Source organism: Carlito syrichta, unplaced genomic scaffold (assembly GCF_000164805.1).
Source record: "Carlito syrichta isolate Samal-C Ts95f unplaced genomic scaffold, Tarsius_syrichta-2.0.1 Scaffold302022, whole genome shotgun sequence".
Taxonomy (NCBI): domain Eukaryota; kingdom Metazoa; phylum Chordata; class Mammalia; order Primates; family Tarsiidae; genus Carlito; species Carlito syrichta.
Window position 1 is genome coordinate 275,202 of NW_007246118.1, and position 14,368 is coordinate 289,569.

At 56.2% G+C, this 14,368-nt stretch overlaps 2 protein-coding genes across 4 annotated transcripts; one reads left to right on the forward strand and one right to left on the reverse strand.

The window, feature by feature from the left end:
- Positions 1–2,410: 2,410 nt before the first annotated feature.
- On the forward strand, positions 2,411–4,140 carry APOA1 (apolipoprotein A1). Of its 3 annotated transcripts, none has more exons than XM_021711297.1 (3): positions 2,447–2,509; positions 2,741–2,853; positions 3,472–4,140. In XM_021711297.1, the coding sequence occupies exon 3, from the start codon at positions 3,599–3,601 to the stop codon at positions 4,073–4,075; it is 477 nt and encodes a 158-aa protein (XP_021566972.1). In that variant the 5' UTR covers positions 2,447–2,509; positions 2,741–2,853; positions 3,472–3,598; the 3' UTR covers positions 4,076–4,140. The 3 variants fall into 3 exon arrangements, with proteins under 3 accessions (XP_021566973.1, XP_021566972.1, XP_008054092.1); XM_008055901.1 differs by having other exon boundaries at positions 2,448–2,509; positions 2,700–2,853; XM_021711298.1 differs by lacking the exon at positions 2,741–2,853 and having other exon boundaries at positions 2,411–2,509.
- Positions 4,141–7,151: 3,011 nt separating this feature from the next.
- Positions 7,152–9,202, reverse strand: APOC3 (apolipoprotein C3). Its single transcript, XM_008055902.1, has 4 exons — positions 9,160–9,202; positions 8,495–8,562; positions 8,250–8,355; positions 7,152–7,281 (listed from the first exon to the last, which is right to left on the reverse strand). The coding sequence occupies exons 2-4, from the start codon at positions 8,547–8,549 to the stop codon at positions 7,161–7,163; spliced, it is 282 nt and encodes a 93-aa protein (XP_008054093.1). The 5' UTR covers positions 8,550–8,562; positions 9,160–9,202; the 3' UTR covers positions 7,152–7,160.
- Positions 9,203–14,368: the final 5,166 nt, after the last annotated feature.

Below are 14,368 nucleotides of genomic sequence, written 5' to 3' on the forward strand. Positions count from 1 at the left end.
CCCAGGCGAGGCTCAGTGGCTCAGCCTGTCATCCCAGCACTTTGAGAGACCAAGGCAAGTGGATTGTCTGAACCTGTGGGTTCAAGACCAGCCCAGGCAACTTGGTGAGACCTCGTCTCTACAATAAAACAAAAATTACCTGGGCATGGTATAGTGCATGCCTGTAGTTCTGGCTACTTGGAAGGCTGAGGCGGAAGGATCATCGAGCCTAGCAGATCGACACTGGGGTGGCCATGAGTGTGCCACTGCACTCCAGCCTGGGCGACGGAGTGAGACTCCAACTCAAAAAAAAACAAAAAACAAAAACCCCAGTGATTACAATGGGCCCACCTGGGTAATCCAGACTCATGACCCCATCCATCCCCAGGGTCTTTAATCAAGTTTTAAAAATCCCACCTGCCAGGTACGGTAACAGAGTCACACGTTCCAGGGACTAGGGCATGGGCATCTTTGGGGGGACATGATTCTCCTCACATATAGTAACCCCTCTGGGAGATGATGTGTTCTATCCTTATCGCCACTGAACAGATAAGAAACCTAGATGTGGGGGAGTTATGTAACTTGTCCAGGGTCAAACAGCCCATAAGTATCTGGGATTCAAATCCAAGGTCTTCTGGCTCCAGAGCCTTCTCTGAGGTGAAAGGCACGAAGCTGGCCACTCCTGGATCTGGCAGACAGAGATGCCAGCTGTTTTCTGGAGTGTTAGGGAGTTTCCTAGAGAGACACTACAGGGCACGTGTCTGCCCTGGGTCCAAAGACCTGGGTTCTAGGTCCAGCCCTGCCTCGAACTCCCTGAGAGATGAGAGCTGTTGGGCAGATTCCTTGTGCTTTCTTCAGTCTCCTCACCTGTGAGATGGAGTGGGCGGGGCTGGCGTTATCTGACGGTTCCTCTCAGCTTGGACAGTCAGGGCTCTGTGACTCAGGTTCTGTCGGTGACTGTGGTGAGTGGTCTGAGCCTTCCGGGAGAAATCTCAGGGGGTGCCGCAAATGCCAGTGAATGCACAGCACTTTACATCCCCAGGCTCTCTCAGGGGCCTCCAGCATCCCTGACCAGTCCTGTCCCCATTTTGCAGACGAGAAACTGAGGCTCAGAGAGATTACATGATTCGCTCACAGTCTTTCTCCAGCAAGATGGAGGCAAAGTGAAATAAGAAACCCTGTCTCCTGCCACCTCCGCCTCGGGGGTCTCCCCCCCCCACCAGGGGGTCCTAAGAGCAAATATCCGTTCTCACCTTTATATGCTCAGATGTAAATACGAACCCCACAAAAGGTATACATCTTCGATTTAAGTGACTTCAATTCTGTGATTTACTTTTTTGATGTTAAAAAGTCTTTCCTTTCTTGAAGTGATGGTTTTTTGCTGCTGTTGTTTTTTACAGAGGTAGCAGGAGGTAATATCCTTACATGGCAAAGTTATACATTGACAACCCTGACTTGGTCTCTGGAGTTTGTTTTGATATTCGGGAGGTCTCTGAAAACTCAGTCTGGGGGTTACTGAGCTGCTCCCCTCTCGCCCCAGGCAAGTCCCCAGAGCCACAGATTTCTTGCAGTTTCCTTTTGGGAGTCCTGCAGGGGGTCTGGCGAGAGGCTGCAGGACCTGCAGGAACTAGAGAAGAATGTCAGTGGGAGGAGGGGGCAGGAGTGGGTGGGGGGAGGGTGTGTGTGTGTGTGTGTGTGTGTGTGTGAGAGAGAGAGAGAGAGAGAGAGAGAGAGAGGGAGAGGAGATTCACCTCCCTGAGGGAGGGAAGGGGGCCATAGCCAGGAAACATGGCAACAGCCATAGCTCAAAGACCACATGGCCACACCAGAGTCTAGTAAGGCAACAGCCCGGAAGCATCTTAAGTGGAGGAGTCCCAGCATCCCTCCCCACCTCTCCTCCGCTGCTCTGCCACGGTGGACAGTGACACCCACCCACACACTCCCATAGATGGAAGAGGATGAGTGCAGGTAACCCGACCCCGGGGGACCTGCAAGCCCGCATCACTCCCGCCTCGCCCCCACCGAACCCTTGATCCCTGCCTCGCAGCCCCCGCAGCTTCCTGTTTGCCCACTCTATTTGCCTAGCCCCAGGGACAGAGCTGATCCTTGAACTCTAAGTTCCACATCGCCGGGACCAGTGAGCAGCCACAGGGCCGGGCTGGGCTTATCAGCCTCCCAGCCCAACCCAGCCCAGCCCAGCCCAGCCCATAGCTGGAGACTTAAATAGGCGCTGGGCTCTTGGGCCCTCAGAGACTACTGGAGGGAGGTGAGTGCTAGCGCCTGCCCCGGGGGGCTGTGGCTCCCCAGCTCTAGACGTTTGAGGCTCGGGCTCTGCCCAAGGCCTGGGCTCTGGACACCTGAGCCCTTCTGGGTCCCTTGTCCTCCCCTGGCTGCAGTGAGTGGGGGGAGCACGGGTCTCCTGCATACTAGCGGCCTCCCACTCAGCCAGGCCTCTCTTCTCCTCCAGGTAACTCACACTCCTTCAAGATGAAAGCCGTGGTGCTGACCCTGGCTGTGCTCTTTCTGACGGGTAGGTGCCTTCCCCAGCCTAGGAAGCCAGCCCTCAGGGGGCCTTCTCCCCAGACCCCTGTGGTCCTCACCCTCCTGGGGCACAGGGAGAATTTCTCATGAGTCTCCTCTCCCCTGGTTCCAAGCCTGACATCTTGGCTCAGATCCCAGCCCAGAGCTGGCCTGACCTGGGTCTCCCCTCCCACCTCCAGGGAGCCAGGCACGGCATTTCTGGCAGCAAGATGAGCCCCAGTCCCCCTGGGATCGAGTGAAGGATTTAGCCACCGTGTATGTGGATGCAATCAAAGACAGTGGCAGAGACTATGTGTCCCAGTTTGAAGCCTCCGCCTTGGGAAAACAGCTCAAGTAAGGATCCAGCCTGGGTTCTGGGCAGGGGGAGGAGCTGCGGGTTCTAGGGGCAGAGGGGCTTGTGGGGAGCTGCTGGAGCCCGTCTGGCTGAACCCTCACCTACGATTTGACGACCTGGGCCCCACAGACGGTCTGGATGGAGAAACCGGAATGGGATCCCCAAGCAGGATCACAGCCCATGCCCCCTGCAAGGGACAGACCAGGGCTGCTCGCTTTGTCATTTCAGCACCTCATTCTGCCCCCAAGTGCAGTGGGCACCTCCCCTTCTTAGCCACCTCCTCTGCTCCTGTCTAGCAAGAGGGATGGCTGTCTGCAGAGCGGAGGACGGACTGGAAGCGTAGAGGCGAGGCCCTGCAAGGGCCCACTTTGGGGCAGACCCAACCGGGCACCAACACTGACTTTGTCTCTCCCTAGCTCCTCTCTGTGCCAGATCTGCCTGCACGGTGGGCCATGGCGATGGCGGGGCCGGGGTCCTGGGTGAGAGTGTGTGGGAAATCTAGGTCCACAACTGCTGCACACCTGAGGACAGACGATGCTTAGGCATCATCCCGGGTCAGCCGGGGGAAGGCCAGGGGGCCGGGAGGCTAGCCTCAGCCCTGCTCTCTCCCGATCCAGCCTGAAGCTCCTGGACAACTGGGACAGCCTGACCACCAGTTTCAGCAAGCTGCGCGAGCAGCTGGGCCCGGTGACCCAGGAGTTCTGGGATAACCTGGAGAAGGAGACGGAAGCGCTGAGGCAGGAGATGAACAAGGACGTGGAGGAGATGAAGACGAAAGTGCAGCCCTACCTGGACGAGTTCCAGAAGAAGTGGCAGGAGGAGGTGGAGCTCTACCGCCAGAAGGTGGAGCCGCTGGGCTCGGAGCTCCGCGAGGGCGCGCGCCAGAAGCTGCAGGAGCTGCAGGAGAAGCTGAGCCCGCTGGGCGAGGAGCTGCGCGACCGCGCGCGCACCCACGTGGACTCGCTGCGCACCCAGCTGGCGCCCTACAGCGAGGAGCTGCGCCAGCGCCTGGCCTCACGCCTCGAGGCGCTCAAGGAGAGTGGCGGCGCCAGCCTGGCCGACTACCACGCCAAGGCCAGCGAGCAGCTGAGCGCGCTCAGCGAGAAGGCCAAGCCCGCGCTCGAAGACCTGCGCCAGGGCCTCCTGCCCGTGCTGGAGAGCTTCAAGGTCAGCCTCCTGAGCGCCCTCGAGGAGGCCAGCAAGAAGCTGAACGCCCAGTGAGGCTCCCGCCGCTGCCCCCCGCCCCGGCGCTCGGGTTCGCACAATAAACCTCTTCCACAGTGGGACCGGCTTCTTTCTTTGGGGGGGACTACAGGGAAGATGGGGCGGGGAGGGGCTCCAGGGGCGCCCGGTGGGACCTTGGGCCGCGGAGCAGGGACTTGCAGCCGAGCTCAGCAACTCCAAGTCCAGGCTGGACACCTTAGGGCCTTAATTGAGGGAGGCGCCTGGGCACCTGGGTCAGGAGCAAGGGGCAGAGTCCCTTTCCTTGCAAGGCTCAAGTAGAAAGGAAGTCACAGAGGACCATACAAAGCCCCAGTCCATGGGCCAAGTGTCCTGAAAGAGGCTCAAAGAAGGTCTGCAGCCATGTCTGGAAGGTCAGGAAACAACATTGCCTTTGTGGGAACGGTGGGCTGCCTGTCCCCAGAAGTGTTCCCATATGGAAACCGGGCAAGCAGATGTGTCCACCCGGACAGAGGGCAGGAGCATCCTTCAGCCTGCGGGCTCTAAGCAGGGTGGGGTGGGCCTCGGGAGCCATTGGGACTTGAAGGGTTTGCCCAGGTGCAAACAAAGCACTTGGCGCTGGCTTTTCCTCCCTCGTTAATCAAAAGAAAGAAAGAAAACCTCAAGTAGACATTTCCCTTTTCTTTTCCCAAGGCCCATACCTCTCCTGCTACTCCCACCCCACCCCAAAACAGCCTAGTTTCCTCAGCTGTGGCAGCCAGCCATCCCACCTCCTGTGGAGTCTGCCACCCCCTTTTTCTGCCAGCGCTGGCTGAGTCAGAAAAATAACCACTACCTCCTGCAAGTAATTAGCACGTTGCTGCTTCCAAGATCTCTGGTATCCGCTGTCTCCCTGCATCCTTCCTTCCCCACATCCTGGGTGGGTCGCCATCAGATCTCCTGCCTGGATACAGGAGCTGAAGCTTGGAAACGTCACTCCCAGCGTGAAAACAGGAGAGGCTGCACTGTTTAGGCCCTCTGCCGGGGGCATCCATGATTATTAAAACGAAATGTGCCGCCTGGCACTCAAGTTCATGTGGGCGCACATGCGCCAGCACATTTCCGCGCTGCCTTCCTGCCCACAGTGGGAACTCCCTCACTCTCATGGCTGAACATTTCCATGTGCATTCACATGGACCTGCCTCTTCCTCAGTGTCAGTGTATTTTTTTTTTTTGAGTTGGAGTCTCACTTTGTCTCCCAGGCTGGGGTGCAGTGACATACTCACAGGCCACCCCAGCATTGACCTGCTGGCCTCCGGAGAGCCTTCCACCTCAACCTTCCAAGCAACCGGAACTACAGGCTACTATGCCTGGCTAATTTTTTTAAAAATTTATTTATTGTAGAGACGAGGTCTCCCCAAGTTGCCCATGCTGGTCTCGAACCTGTGGGCTCAGGCAATCCACTTGCCTCGGCCTCCCAAAGTGCAGGGATTACAGGCTGAGCCACCGAGCCCAGCTCCAGTGTATCTTAACTACCCCTTGGATAACTGTCCACAGCTAGGTGTCCAGCCAGACAAGGGCGGGAACATTTTCCAGGTGTGGGAGCTGAGATTCCTGGCTCAAATTGGGCTGAGAGAGAAGCCCAGGTGGATTTCCAGAGAGAAAGCAGTCTCCAGATGGGGCCAACCAATGCAACCAAGATCTGTAAAATAGCTCCCTGGCTGGGTGCAGTGGCTCAAGCCTGTAATCCTGTCACGTTGGGAGGCCGAGGCGAGGGGACTGCCTGCGCCCATGAGTTCCAGACCATCCTGGGCAACTTGGCGAGACCTTGTCTCTACAATAAAATAAAAAAATTTAGCCGGGCGTGGTAGAGCATGCTATAGTTCCGGCTGCTTGGAAGGCTGAGGCAGAGGGATCATCTGAGCGCAGCAGGTCGACACTGGGGTGGCTGTGAGCATGCCACTACACTCTAGCCTGGGTGATGGAGTGTGATTCCAACTCAAGAAAAAGGAGCCCCCCCCCAACACCTGGCACAGGAGTGACGAAGCTTTTTATCTGCAACAGCTGAGCAGAATGTGGATGGCTGACTAGGGATTGAGATCTGGTCCTGCCATTTGCTGGCTCTGTGACACACTAGGCAAGTGCCTTCATCTCCCTAAGCCTCAGCTTTTTAAAATCTGAAGAGTCAGGGGGGTCTGCTCAAGCCATCTGTGGCTCTGGAGCTCCCTGATGTGACATCTGTTGGGTGGTGGGGACATAAAAGAAGCTGCATCTATTGGGGTGACCTTGTGCTCCTTCTTGGTTCCCAGGGCACTGGCCCCCTGCTCCAGTCCTGGCCATAACGATGACAACATGTCAAAAAATTGGCATGCAGGTGCTGTGCCAGATGTTTTTAAGCACTATCTCATTTCATCAATAAACCTATGGTGCAGGTAACACTGTTGTATCCACTCTACAGATAAGAAACTGAGGCTGGTATAAAGGGGTGGAACCAGACTAGAGTCTAATTGTATCTTACTCTAACCACTATGCCATTCGGTCTCCTCTTTCTCAAGTATGCCCAGGTGGCCCAGGTAGGAAAAGTCAGTTCCACAGTTTTGGTGAAAACACACAGTCTCAACTCTGATGGTGATACAAACGTGTCAGGCATAGTACCAGGCATACAGCACACACTCAAGTCACATGGACAGCACTTGACAGTTTTTCAAAGTATTGGCCAACCTGTCATCCCATTGATCTTCCACACCAACCTGTCTGCCAAGGCAGGCAGAGTAGGGGGGGTCACTCCTACCTTACACGTGAAGAAACTCGGGCTCCAAGACCAGTACCCGGCTGCTAAGAGGCGGTAAGGCCCTGGTCCCAGGCCTGCCTGAGTTGGAATCAGTTCAGTGTCTCCCACAAAGCAGCCCCAGCCCATTCCCACACCCAAACATAGATGGCACACGCGTGACGTCCTGCTCATGGCAGCCTCTCGGCCAGCTTTATTGGGAGACTAGTGTGCCTGGAGGTGGGCCAGGCCTGGGGTGGAATGGGAGGGTACTGAGAAGGCTGTCCCTTTCAAGCAACCTGTAGGGGCAGCCCTGGAGGCGGCAGGACCCAGGAAGCTGTCAGGATGGATAGGCAGGAGCAATTGGGGTGTTGAATCTCAGGGGTTCTCAGCTGGAGTCGGTGTGGCCTCAGAGGTCGAATCCCAGAACTCCGAGAACTTGCCCTTGACGGTGCTCCAGTAGTCTTTCAGAGAGCTGAAGCCATCACTCACCCAGCCCCTGGGAGTTCAATCAGCAAGAGGGAGCAAAAGAGGTGGCTGTGAGAGCTTGTCAGGCAGTAGCAAACAGGGGACTCCCACCCATGTCCCCACTGATTCTTTCCCCACTCTCCCAACCTCACAGACAACAGTCCTGAGGCCTCAGGCAGGAACCACCTACAGCCTCAGCACAAGTCTAACCCTGATTTCTCCGGGTCAGGCGAGAACTTTGCGCCTCCTCGGGCTCAAGACACAAAGTGCTTGAGTGGGGAGACGGATAAAGCAAGACAGTCATTGTATCCCATGCTCATAGTGCCCCCTAGAGTTGTACAACCCTCCTGGAGGTTCTGAGGGGATTTGGGCAGAGGGAGACAGACGGGCTCTTAATTGGAAAGCCATTAGAAAATTGATTAGCTGTGTGATAAAGCAGGTCACCCAACCTCTCTGAACTTCAATTTTCTCATCTGCAAAGTGGGGAAGATAGTACAGACTCCACAGCTGGTTCTGAGGACTAAGAATATTTGGGAACGTCTCTGCTATGCCGGCCAGTGCCAGCGAGCTGGAGGTGAGGAGGGGAGCGGTGGAGAGAAGACTAGTGGGCAGGGGCAGGGTGGCAGAGGAAGGACAGACTTCTACTCACGCTGTCCCAAGCCTTGGAACAAGGCAGAAACACTGTCACAGCCAGGCTGAAATTGGGTCAGGTGGGGCCCCCCAAGGCACAGCCCTAGCCAGACTATCAGAAAAGGGAAACGGAAGTGAGGGCTTGAAGGCGTGCCCGAAAGCGCACTGGAGAGAAAGAGGGGAGGCAGGAGGGATGCAGTCCCATCTCTCTCACCACTCCTGAGAAAGGCCCTGGGAGGCCAGAGAGTCGCAGGCCCTGGACAAGCTGGGAGCACTGCAGTTCTGTTGCCAGGGCTCTTGCCAGGGCAGGGGCAGGTGGGAGTCGAGGGAGTGGGCACCGAGACAGGGAGGGAAGGCCAGTGGGTGTACCTGGCCTGCTGCACGCTGGTCAGTGCACCCTGGGCGGTCTTGGTGGCATGCTGCATGTAGCCCTGCATGAAGCCAAGAAGAGAGGAATCCTCGGCCTCCTCAGCTCCTGAGAGGAGAACAGGGCTGAGCAGGGGTGGATCAGCCTCCAGGGTGAGCCCACAGCTGCTGCTTGGGCGCCCATCAACGTCCAGGATCCCCTGGCTGCTTCCCGCCCTGCCCCAGCCTAGTCCCCACAAAGTGCTTACGGGCCGAGGCCAGGAGCGCCAGGAGGGCGGCAACCAGGAGCACCCGGGGCTGCATGGTGCCTTTGTTCCTGCGGGGAAATATCCGGTAAGGCCACTCCAAGACGCTCACACCTCTGGATCCCTTCCTGGGGAGGTAGTGTGGCCCCTAAGGTGGGACCTGAGCTGGGTCCTCCAGGGGAAAGGCCTGTTCCCCACTAACCAGGGGACTAGGGGGACCCAGGCCCAGAGGGAGGGGGTGGGATGGAGCAGGAAACCCATCAGACTGGGAATCAAGGCACCTGGAGTTTGGCCCGGCCACTGCCACTTGCACGCTATGTGATTTGGGGTAGATTTTTGCCCTCCTCAGACCTCGCTTTTCCTGTCTGGGGTAGCACAGGGCCGTCTAAGGCTTCTTCCAGCCCTATGCATGCAGCGTGAGATGGGAGCGTGCAGACTTGGAGCTGGTTCCAGCCCCGTTTCTAGGTGGCTTCGGGCAAGTGGTCTCCCCTCCCAGGCCTGCATCTCCCCCAGGGTATGACAGGGCGGAGTGGGGGACCTTCATCAAGCCCTGAGTCTTCCTTGGCTCTAGCAGGCCCTTCTCCAGAGTTGCTGGCTGGGCCGGGCAGGGGGCCTCCTCCACCCCTCTCCGTCCTCTGCCCTCCTCTCCTCCTCCCCAGGGGCATTACCTGAAGCAGCTGCTTCTAGGGATGAACTGAGCAGACAGGCAAGAGGGTTCTGACCTGTTTTATATTGTCCCCTGGCCAGCGGGCACCAAGGGCCCAGTGAGCCGGGCAAAGGTCACCTGCTGACAGTCGAGACCAGGGCCCGAGGCAGGGTGGCCAGATGCAGCCAAGCTGCTGGGAGAGTTGGGAAATCCCTTGGAGACCGTGTCCACACTGCTCTCCTTCACCCCTGCAGCCCAGATGGGCTCAGGAGCAGGGCCTGGGGGCCTGGGGTGCCCCCATTCCTCCCCGGAAGACTGGCTGCCCAGGAAGAGGCTGGTGCGGTGGGAGAGGGCTTAGGGGCAGGCCAGAAGCCTCGGGCCCATCTCAGTCTTTCACCCTTGTGTGCTTAGGCCTCTCACTCTGCCACCCCTAAGCCCTGAAGACAGTCTGGAGGAGGGGGTAAGTTAGCTTGAGAATAAGTCAGTGGGTTGGGATGGGGTTATCTGGAGTGAAGGGACAGAGGACCAGTGGGCAGAGGATGGTGCAGGCTTGGGAAACAGCAGAGCTCACACAGCCCCTCCGGCACCTTCATCTCTGGCTTCACCCCGCGCTGCTCACCCAGCAGCCTCCCCCCACTGAGCCCAGGGCAGGGGTTGGTGGGAGAAGGGCAAAGGCCGCTCTGAGACCAAGGCCTTTGCCCCTCCCCTCCTCCCATGTGCCTCACCTTGCCCTCTGAACCCACTGATAACACCCCTGGGGCAGGAGCTGGGCTCATGGGTGGGGCGCTCCCCAGACCCAGCCTGGAATGGATAATTGGGCCGGATTCCTCTTCAAGGAAACAGCAGCCCTCACTGCAGCCGGCTGTGGGCACCTGGAAGGGACAAGGTGCGAGGAGGCCAGGCTGTGAGGAGACAGCCCTAATGGGCTCTGTGGGGCCGTCAGCTGTCAGGAAGGGGCCTCTGACCCTTCCCTGGGCCCACAGCAGGAGCTGCAACCAGGATGGCAGGACAGGGGACTTTGTCTTCTGGATGCTAAGACCTGAGATCCAAGAAATTTGGGGTTTAAGTGATGCCCCATATAACCCACGGCTAGAGTTCTGACATCTCAGAACCTCCATTTTCTGAGGATAAATTGGGGATAGAAGATCAATGGTCAAGAGTTGTGGTGAAAAGTAGATGAGGTCTGTCCAAAGCAGCAGATCCAAGGGGATTGATGCATCCTTCTCCCTCCCCTCAGACACTGCCCTGCCCCAGACAGCACAGTCCGAAGGCAGAAGGAGCCTTCAACTTAACAAAAGGGCTTTGGCAGGTGGTCATCCTCTCAGGAAGAAGCAACTAACCCCACAGTGTGTGAAATCAGAGGCCTGGCCTTACCTTCAGAATTCTTTAGCCATGGCTGAGGCTTGAAATTCCTGTATTAGCGATTCATTCCTTTGACTTAAGACTTTGTTTTCGGTTATGATGCAAATAGAATCCTGTGAAGCAGACATTAACTCCATTATTATTATTATTTTTGAGTTGGAGTCTCACTCCCTCACCCAGGCTGGAGTGCAGTGACACACTCAAGGCCACCCCAGTGTCGACCAGCTGGCCTCCAGCAATCCTTCCGCCTCAGCCTTCCAAGTAGCCAGAACTACAGGCATGTGTTACCATGCCTGGCTAAATTTTGGGTTTATTGTAGAGTCGAGGTCTTTCCAAGTTGACCGGGCTGTTCTCAAACTCATGGGCTCAGACAATCCCCTCACCTCAGCCTCCCAAAGTGCTGGGAGTATTAGGCGTGAGCCACCACGCCCGGTTTAACTCCATTTTTGAACCTGTGGTTCGAAGGGGTGGGGACCCAGCCAAGTGCACAATCTGTCAGTGGTCAGGCTGGAAAGCAAAAATCCAGGTCTTCAAACACCCAGGCAGGTCCCAGATAGCCTAGAAAGGTGAGACTCTTAGAGACTCACCCATCACTCACTCCTCAGAGCAAATCTGTGTCAGGTCTCTTTCTAAGAGGACTTCTGTGATGGGGTAGAAGGTGATATAGAGGTCACTGAGGGATCTGGGCACTGGGGAAGGGAAAAGGCTGACTGTGCCCACTTTCCTACTGTGTTCTGGCCTGCTACTTAGTGCCAGAGGTGAGGGGCACAGGGAGGACCCAGATGCCAGGCAGGGGTGGACAATGAGGTTCTTGGACCTGGCCATGTAAGAATGGGCTGGTTGGGTCCTGTAGCCTGGCTTTCCAACTGTGTGGCAGGTCCAGAGGAGCCTTCCTCTCTCTTCTACGTGGCAATGGGCCGCCAAGCCCAGAGAAGCCAGAGATGTGGGCAGAGAGATATAGCCGATGGTTCTGAGCTGGACACAGCATGTCTCAGCACCTGTGGTGCCTGCATCTCTCCTAGCAGTTCAGCCTGGGTCTTGGTGGGGCCCTCTTGGTGGTCAGCCTTAGCTGCCCTTCCCTCCCACCATGTCTGCCTGGAATGGGGAGACTTGGCTCAGAGACCAGGCTCTGGGAGGTAGCCAGTGGGAGGTGAGAGGAACAGGGGGGTTGACCAGCTGGGGTCAAAAATGGTCTTCAGGTGTCTTCTGACTCTCTGTTTCTACTTGTGTCCAGGTGAGGTTTAGTGCGTGAGCCCCTGTGATCCATGCCCCTGCCACCAGGCTAGGCTAGACAGTCCTGATTCAGCCCTGCTGGCCAGAGGCCTTTGTTCATCACACCTCTCCATGCTGGCACTTCCTCCTCATATCTTACCAGATCCTTCCAATGGCAACAGGAGCTGTCCCCCTTTAGTTCTGCCCTGGGAGAAAGACCAGTATAGAGCTTATGTAGGGTGTGTGTCCTCATGACTTGCCTGTCCCTGGCTGAGCCTATCCCTGGCTGGATCTGAGCCATCTGTTCCTGACTCTGGCCTCCGGACTGACCTCATGCGGATGGCCAGGGGAGGTGGCTGCAGGCAGTGCTGACCTACAGGCCTCACTGCCTCGCCAACCATTCGGTCTATCTGTGGTGGAGACAAGGAGAGGCACAGAGAAGGGATGTGACACGCCCAAGACCACACAGGCCCTGTACCTAACTACTGTCTTCATCCCCTGATGCACAGGACCTGGCCTGGCTGGGAGGCTGCCTGTTCTTCCCATCGTTACCTCGTGCCCTCTGAGACTGGGCACAGGGACTCTCACTTTCTCCCTGCTCCCCAATACAAATCCCTCTACAGATCGATGCCAAACACACCCACAGACTGTGGGAAGTAAATACAGTCATTAACAGCATCCCCTCCCCCCATGCTGGCGGGGGCAGCAAGCCCTCTTGGTTAGTCCCTTTGTGCCAGCCCTGATGCCCATAGACAGTTCAGCTATTGGCATACTTCTGGGTTTTGTTTTGTTTGTTTGTTTGTTTTTGTATTGAGGGTTTTTTTTGGTTTTGGTTTTGGTTTTGAGTTGGAGTCTCACTCTGTCACCCAGGCTGGAGTGCAGTGGCATGCTTATGGCCACCCCAGCTTTGACCTGCTGGGCTCTGGCGATCCTTCCACCTCAGCCTTTGAAGTAGTCGGAACTACAGGCATGTGCTACCATGCTGGACTCATTTTTAATTTATTGTACAGACAAAGTCTTGCCAAGTTGAACCCACAGACTCAGGCAATCCACTTGCCTCGATCTCCCAAAGTGCTGGGATTACAGACTGAGCCACTGAGCCTAGTCTTTGTATTGTTTATGAGTTGGAGTCTCACTCTGTCATCCAGGCTGGGGTGCAATGGAACAATCATGGCCCACCACAGCCTCAAACTCCTGGGATCAGGTGATCTTTCCACCTCAGCCTTCCGAGTAGCTGGGACTACAGGTGCACCACCACGCCCAGCTAAATTTTTTAATATTTATTTTTGCAGAGACATGGTCTCACTATCATGCCCAAGCTGGTCTCGAACTCCTGAGCTCAAGCAATGCTCCTGCCTCAGCCTCACAAAGTGCTGGGATTACAGGCATGAGCCACCACACCTAGCCACTTCTGTGAATCTCTGCATGGCGGATGCTCTCAGACACACTTGAATGGTACAGGCACTCCCATTGTGGGTGTACCTGGTGGGCAGGTGAGACGGGGCACCTCTGGACCTGTCTTAGGCTGACAGCACCTGCTGCTCAGACTGTAAGTCCAGTGGGTCAAACTGCAGCTGAGGTGTCCTTCATGACTCATTCCCCAGCTCAGCTCTGGCCCAGGGGGAAGGGACGTGGGTACTGAGCACTGACCTTTGCTCCCACTGCAGGCTGGACAGTGCCTTATTTGGGAGCAGGACTGGGATAGATGGGTCAATGTTCCAGGGAGGTGAGCCTTTCAGGGGTAAGACGTGGCTAACATATAGGGAGCACTTACCATGCACCAGACCCTGTTGCAAGCGCTACACAAATGATCTCACAGTACCCTCACAGCCAGGAAGCAGATACAATGATTATGTCCCGCAGAGGCTCAGAGAGGTTATAAGACTTGTTCAAGGTCATATAGACAGTACCTGGTGGAGCCAAGATGTAAAGCCAGGGAGTCAGACCAGAGTCTGAATTCACCAACCACTGGGAGACGGCACAGGCTATTCTAGGAAAGAGTGAGCTCCCCGGACACTGGAGGCAACATGGTAGTGTGGGAGCCACTGCAGGCTAGTGGGGACCCAGCAGAAACAGATCCAGGATCAGAAGGTCATTTGGCTATCTCTGGCCACATGAGACATCAAGTCACTTTTAGAATCTGAAATAATGAAGACATGGTGAATCAGAGTTAGCACACTTGTCTTGTAGTCTTCCTTTCTTCCTCCCTCCCTTCCTTCCTTCTATCAGGGGTTTTGCTTTAATCCAGTCTGGAGTACAGTGGCAAGTTCACAGCTCACTGTAGCCTCAACCACCTGAGCTCAAGTGATTCTTCCCCCTCAGCCTCCCGAGTAGCTGGGACTACAGACATGTCACCAAGACCAGTTTAATCTTATTTTGTATAGACGAGATCTGGCTATGTGGCCTAGGATGGTCTTGAACTCCTGGGCTCAAACAATCCTTCTGCCTCAGTTCTCAAAGTGCTGAGATTACAGGCATGAGCCAATGCGCCCAGCCTGGTCTTTCATTTTCACAAATAACCACAGCCCACCAATATGTCTGACATTGTACTCACAGACAGGAGCCAACAGTGGAATATGACATGTTATCTCACAGTCACTGGGAGTGGTGTAGTCCAGCAGAGGAACTCACACTGACCATGGTGTGTCATCTTCTCA

Excerpts from the sequence above, each read along its gene's own strand:
- APOA1 (XM_008055901.1), top strand. The coding sequence starts at position 2,467 with ATGAAAGCCGTGGTGCTGACCCTGGCTGTGCTCTTTCTGACGG. Across the intron at positions 2,510-2,699 it reads GGCTGTGCTCTTTCTGACGG|GGAGCCAGGCACGGCATTTC; the intron begins GTAGGTGCCTTC and ends TCCCACCTCCAG. Across the intron at positions 2,854-3,471 it reads GCCTTGGGAAAACAGCTCAA|CCTGAAGCTCCTGGACAACT; the intron begins GTAAGGATCCAG and ends CTCCCGATCCAG.
- APOC3 (XM_008055902.1), bottom strand. The coding sequence starts at position 8,549 with ATGCAGCCCCGGGTGCTCCTGGTTGCCGCCCTCCTGGCGCTCCTGGCC. Across the intron at positions 8,356-8,494 it reads GGCGCTCCTGGCCTCGGCCC|GAGCTGAGGAGGCCGAGGAT; the intron begins GTAAGCACTTTG and ends TTCTCCTCTCAG. Across the intron at positions 7,282-8,249 it reads ACCAGCGTGCAGCAGGCCAG|GGGCTGGGTGAGTGATGGCT; the intron begins GTACACCCACTG and ends TTGAACTCCCAG.